The following is a 6,532-nucleotide window of genomic DNA, read 5'->3' as shown; positions in this document are numbered from 1 at the left end:
TCTCCATAAATGTGCAGGTGAGTGGCCAGTTTTCCCCGAAACCTGCTAGAAATGACTGCAGCGCAATTCGCGTTTCTCTTCACTTCCGTACATGAATCATGCAGGTGCTGTGTCCATTGTACACAAAAGTACGCACGCACACAGAGAGAAAAAAAGAGGTAAAACGAAAGGTTGTAAGGTGAAATGACAGTTAACGTGTCGCATTACGTATGTATATCTGTTGAGCGCAGTTGACATGTGGCATTAGAAATTTATATATGTCGACCACATATTTATCTAGAGGGCGTGCACATTCGTGACCATAGCTGTGTAACCCTGCGTGAAAAAGATTTCTTCACCCTAGCAGGCAGCGGCAAATGCCATAAATGCAAAGGAAGCCCAGTCATTTTGAGCGGTGTAGGCGAGTGTGTGGACAACTGTACATGGCATCTGTGTGCATGCAATACGTCAACGCATGTGCCACTGTGTGAAATCATTGTTTTGCTTTTACAGGTGGTCTCAGGGCCCGAGCTTCAGTTTTTCGACGTCGTGGCAAGCTGGCCTGGCTCTGTCCACGATAGTCGAATTTTTACTAACAGCAGAGTAAGTGTCATGTATGAGCAGAAGGCAGTAACTGGCATCCTCCTTGGCGATCAAGGTTACGCATGTTCGCCCTATTTGATGACCCCACTGAGGAACCCTCAAACAACTGCAGAGAAAAGGTTAGGAAGAAAGAATTTTGTTCAAGCAATGTGAAATAAGCACGAAGTCATTATTTTGCTGTTCTCCTGGCAGGTACAACAGGAGTCACATTAGAACGAGGAATTCCATTGAGCGAGCTTTTGGACTCTGGAAGAGACGTTTTGCATGCCTCAGGACAAAGCTGGAAACGCTGACAGAGCGGACGGTTGCAATTATCACCGCATGTGCAGCACTGCATAACATTACTTGCACTTTGCGGGAACCCAACCCTAATGTTGACGAGCCGGAGCCTGAAGGTGAAGGTGTGGCATTGTGTGAACCTGACTCACCTCTGGGTACCCAACATCGAAGGCACCTTATCCAGCGTTGCTTCACAAGTGCCCAAAGTGAAGATGACAGCGATATGGACACGGTGTAGAGGTAAAACTGCGATCTGTGCTGCGTAATTAAAAGTGGAGAAGTGTTCGCATATCAGACAGTGGCGATTCTTCAGGATAAATGAAATTGACTTTATTCATTTATATGGCTTGTGGCTAGGTTTATTATTGCTGCCGCCTCTCAAAAAAAAAAATGCCTTTAGTCTTGTGGAACGAGGTCACATTCAGCAATGCCTCCTGGCCTGAGGAGTTCGAGCTGCTTTTTTAGAATTGCTTGTTTGAAGTTTTGTACCTTCTCTTTAGCTTTTAGAACACGCACCTTCATTCTGTGCAGCGCACTCCGTTTGCGCCGTTCATCGGCATATTGCTGCATCTTCAAAGCATGTTCGCCTGATATCATTTTCATCCTGGCCTCGTGTTCAATACGTCTTTGATTTCTCTCGTCGTCTACAGCACGAAGGCGAGCCTCCAGCTCCGTCGATAATGCTGTGTCGACAGCAGCAAGACGACCACTTTGGCGACGGCGAACAACTGGCTCAGCTCCTGAGCCTTGGTCCATGAAAGCATCTTCTCTGTTTTGGCTGCCCGATGGTCTTGAGGTTGCTGTTTCTGCAGGCAGCCCACCACTGCTGAGAGGAGGTGCTGGCGAGCACTGCTGTGATGTAGCCTCGGCAAACCCACCTGCCTGGCTAAGGTTACTATTCATCCCGAACTCTGCAAGTAACAGTGTTCATAAAAGTTTCACAGTGCTTTAAAAAGAACAAATAAACGGTTCACCACAAAACAAACTTGTTCATGCCACTTTACTCTGTCCAGAAGAAAGAATGGCAGCAATTATTGCAGCGCACTACACTCTACCGCCTTTATTTACTACGTCACACTGTACATAATGCATGATGTACACTCTGTACATGCTCTACAGCGAGTTGCTCGAACACAAGATCGTGCTGCTGCGTTGCAGTGGTAGCTTGAATGCGTGCATTCACATAGGCATACGGGTTTCACCTAACCATGCAGAGGAACTAGTTCCGCATAAAAAGTGGAATCGGTTGTCTGTGCTCCCGGAAGCGCAGCAATGCAACATTGGGATAATTTGGGAAAGTAGCAAAATATCGGAGTAATGTGCAAAGGAATAGGCTATTTTTCATATTATCAGGTCAGGCGCTCATTACGCAAAGCCTGCTCCTTGAGCGGAAAATGTGCGTCACAATTTTGCACCAACAGGTAATTACACTGACATTCATTAATTCCTTACAGTACATACGACATGCGGTCCAACCGCAAATTTTGCCGCGCTATATGATGGAAACGTCGGGCAGCGAGGCCAGCAAGTGTTTGGGCTTTTATCGTAATGAAATGGCCCGTGAGCAGCACTCGAGCAATTACTGCACATATTGAGCGGTGAGGCGTGCCAAGGTGGCCGCAAAACTACAAAAAAAAAACAGTTGTAGTCGTAGAAACTATACTTACCATCGTCGATGTCGTGGTACCGTGAATCGGTCTCATGCATCATGCTGTCAATAATGTCTGTAACGGCTTCACTGGCTGGCGTCTGCGACTGCCTGTCGCTGTCAAATGGGTTCGGCACTCGCACCGCCACGTGCGGCACGAGCGCCTCGACTCGGGTGAGCCTGTCGTCTAGCGGCTCAGGCGGTGGTCCGCCACCTGAAATACGTTACGCTCTCTTTTTGCAAGTTTTCAGGTGGAAAATATTTGCAACGTTTAGGGGAAACAAAGACGAAAACGTACCTGTGGCCATGACGTCTCTGATCTGCTGCGCCTTTGCTTTTTTCAGTTTTTGTTTCAGGTTATCCCACAGTTTTTTTAGTTGTTTTACTTCGCGTCGACGCACGTGCGGCATGCTGTTATATTCTGTGCACAGCCGCTCCCACGCTTTCGCCTTCGCGTTCAGCGACACAGCATCTGTTTTCTTGCTTTCAATCACATTGCTGTACCTTTGCAGAAGTTCCGTGAACAAGTCCTTTCCTTCTTCCGTAAAATATGCTTTGCCCGGCATGGCAAATACACATACACACACACACACACGAAAGAAAGCGCACGCAAAGAAAGGAAAAAAGCGACGCCTGACCAAACGAACTCAGATGCTGCCATAGTTGCTAGACTGAGATTGCTTTCTTGCCACGCGCATCCTTTTCGAACCATTTTTACGTTATTAACCAAAGAAATGTAATTTATGCCCCAGTATAAAAGTAGAAATGCAATTTTAACAGTCCCGGCACTTTGTCTCGGCAACTCATTACAAATATTTCGCATTTTTTGTGGGTAATCTCGAAACCAGAAGCCTCTAACGTTACACTTCCTTTGGCGAGGCGCTCCTTCCGCAGGGAAGGCGAAAGGAAGCTTTTAGAATTCGCGGTGGCCTTCCGAGGGCGCCTAACGTTTAGGTAGCATGGAGGGCTCCTTGCGGAAGGTAAGGAAACGGTCTAAGGTTAGGAGGATTTCAGAATCCGGCCCTCAGTCATTAACTCTCACGGCCAGGTCGCTGCGGCCGCCTCCATTCCTGGCTCTTCCTCGGAGGAGGCGGAGGAAGCGGCCATAGCCCTGGCCCTCACATTCCAAATTCATCAGTTATCGTTAGCGACTCCAAAGCAGCCATACATAACTTCGGAGCGGGTAGGGTCTCTAAGCTAGCCCTTTCTCTCCTCTTGGCCCATCCTTTGCATCAAACTGTGGCATTAATCTGGACTCCCGCGCATGCGGGCCTTGCCGGGAACGAGGCGGCTTATGCCAGGCCCGAGGATTTACAGTCCGGGCTCAGGCATCAGATGTGTCGGACCTCGCCACGGAGGAGGCGCCGTTTACAGCGCGGAATCGACTTATTACTTACAACGACATCTGCACACACTACCGATTAGACCGCTTAACCTTTCCGCCACTCATGGGCAAATCACCGCGTAGGTGTGAAGTTCTGTGGCGACAGCTGCAGACTGCACCTTTCCGTCCCCTTACCTCCTCCACCGCATTCATCCCGCCATTTACCTTTCTCCCTCTTGTAAGTTCTGTATCTCTCCCAGAGCAGACTTAAACCACATCATGTGGGGGTGCCCTAAGCAGCCCCTTCCCCCTTTCCTCAAGCAATTAATATCTAGTGAGGAGCAGTGGGAGGCTGCCTTGCGCAGCTTCAGGCTCGATCTTCAAAAGGCCATCCTGGAGTGGGCTGAGAGGATAAAGGAGGCCTACTTCAAGTAGTTCCTCCTCCCACCCTCTATTCCATTGCCCCCTTCCCTTTAAAGAGGGATAAATAAAGTTTTTCATCATCATCATCATCATGTTAGAAAGATCAAGTGGCCGTAATTGTAGGTACATGACCTATTTATTCTAACTTATCATCTCGGATGTGTTGTCTATGCTACGACGAATTTGGCACCTCAACATTCTCATTTAGGAGCGCAAAAAATAAGTCTACAGCAGAATTTCTCACACAATATAGCTACCTTTATCTGTGAATAGACCTGCTAACGAATTACCGAAGAAAGTATACTTTTACTAATTACATTCTGCATAAATACCATTTAATTGCTTTTAGTTCAAATGTGCTCTCCATTCCTCAATACGCGTGAGCAAGTTGCCATATTTTTATGTGGATCTGCTTACCTGCTTTCCTTGATTATTGCATTATACATCTATTCTTACTACAATAAATATTTTGCATGATATTGAATGGTAGCTTGCATTCAATACCATTGTTTGGCTTTTTCTTTCCGAAGCAATCGGAAACATAGATTTGACAATGAAACAGGCCTGTGAAAGAAAAAAACTTGGAAGACGCGCACTCAAGGCTGATACGGGCAACGGCCTCTTTTTTGCTAAGAAACAAGTTTAGGCAGAGTATAAGCAAGTTGTCTCGTTGCTATTGCCTCATTGTTAAGCATTCGCCTGCAGTAGCCACCGTAATCATCTTTCTTGTACAGAAAGAGAAGCAACAAGCATTCCTTCAAGCAATTAACCTTCTTCTCTTGTGTCAGTGACGGCAATTTCTGTCGGAGACACCTTACGGTGCACATTTGAAAGCAAAGCCTTCTTTGCCTGTCATTGCACGTTTTCCCTTGGGTCAGCCCGTTCGTATCGTTCGTCGGTCGCTGGTTGTGTTCTCGCCGAGTACATTCCCATTCCCTTAAAAAAAACTGACGCGCGTCCCGCGGCGGCATTTCTTAAAATTTATTTATCATACCCTCAGGGCCAGAGGCACTATAGAGGGGAGTGGTACAAAAGAAAATGTGGAACAATAGAAAGCAAACAACACGCATACAGTAATATAAATAGAACACAATGCTAGAATAAAAGAGGAGTCTTTCTATCCAATGTTAGCTGCTGTGTCACAAAAAAGAAGTTACTGGTTATACAGTGTCACAAAAAAGAAGTTACTGGTTATACAATATTATATGTTAACCAAAGTTTCACGAAAAACGTTGTTATCACTAGTATTTACCTCTGCCCACCTGCGCAGCAAGCCGATGATTCAACACAATGATTCAACACTTCAACACTACACAATCACCTTTTTTCGTACATGGTATTTATTGAACCATGTATAATAATATACGGAAGAAACGTGCAAGTACTAGACAGCGCATCACATATTAATAACGTAGAAAGGACCTGCACATCGCAATGTGGGCACCATGCACCACAGAAAAACTACAAGCAGTTTTGAATTTAAGAAAGTATCGGCGACAGGCGATTTATCAGGAAACGGTTGCAGTCCAGTTGAAACTCTGTTAAATCACAGGTCGCGAGGCACTTCAAGTGACAAATCATTTGAGCATAATAACATTCCAACGAAGAAAATGGGTTCAGTGTTTCGGTCGAACATGCAGGTCTCCCATAAGCTATGTAGTCCAATTAGAAAACACATAACAAACGGCATGTCTTCATCGGGGGGTGCAGCCAAGTACATATCGGATGGTAGGCTCGTTCTTAAAGGGCAACTGCAACGAAATTGCACGTTCTCTAACATGCCTACAAACGCTTAGCATATGCTATGAACATAATTTTGCAAAGTCGCAATGCTGGCAAGTGTCTAATTTTCTTATTACCAGTCATTAAAAAGCGCCTCAGCAGACGACGCGGGCACTTGGTGGTGAGCGGTAGTGATGCGGATATGGCGAAAGTGCCAGAGCACTACACGACGGATGATCTCTGTGTGAACGCTTAGGTGCCGAGCCGCGTCGGTCGCTACGCATTTGCAAGTTGATGGCTTTGTCTCTTGGCATGCTTTCTCGTTCCACGCCTGATTTAGGTTCATGCAGAAACGCCGACTCGTTGCGTGGCCGTCCGGTGCTCGAACACGAGCAAAGGCTGTGCAGTGCAGAGCTCTTCGTAGAGGCACGCCGGATGTATCTTTCCTGTATCCAGGGCGAAAGCGTGCACCGCTTCGCAGCAGGTAAGTGTGACGCGGACCAGCCAACGCGCACAAAGCATTGAAACTGCGCATGACGAAGCTGTACAAGCTG

At 46.7% G+C, this 6,532-nt stretch overlaps 1 protein-coding gene across 1 annotated transcript; it reads right to left on the bottom strand.

The window, feature by feature from the left end:
- Positions 1 to 1,505: 1,505 nt before the first annotated feature.
- On the bottom strand, positions 1,506 to 3,075 carry LOC142583723 (myb/SANT-like DNA-binding domain-containing protein 3). The gene is made up of 4 exons (XM_075694211.1): positions 2,808 to 3,075; positions 2,529 to 2,723; positions 1,740 to 1,772; positions 1,506 to 1,684 (listed from the first exon to the last, which is right to left on the bottom strand). Exons 1-4 carry the CDS (start codon positions 3,073 to 3,075, stop codon positions 1,506 to 1,508), a joined length of 675 nt encoding a protein of 224 aa, XP_075550326.1.
- Positions 3,076 to 6,532: the final 3,457 nt, after the last annotated feature.

Source organism: Dermacentor variabilis, chromosome 5 (genome assembly GCF_050947875.1).
Source record: "Dermacentor variabilis isolate Ectoservices chromosome 5, ASM5094787v1, whole genome shotgun sequence".
NCBI classification, from domain to species: Eukaryota; Metazoa; Arthropoda; class Arachnida; order Ixodida; family Ixodidae; genus Dermacentor; species Dermacentor variabilis.
Note: the sequence above shows the minus strand (reverse complement) of the source record. Positions and strands in the feature narration are given on the sequence as shown.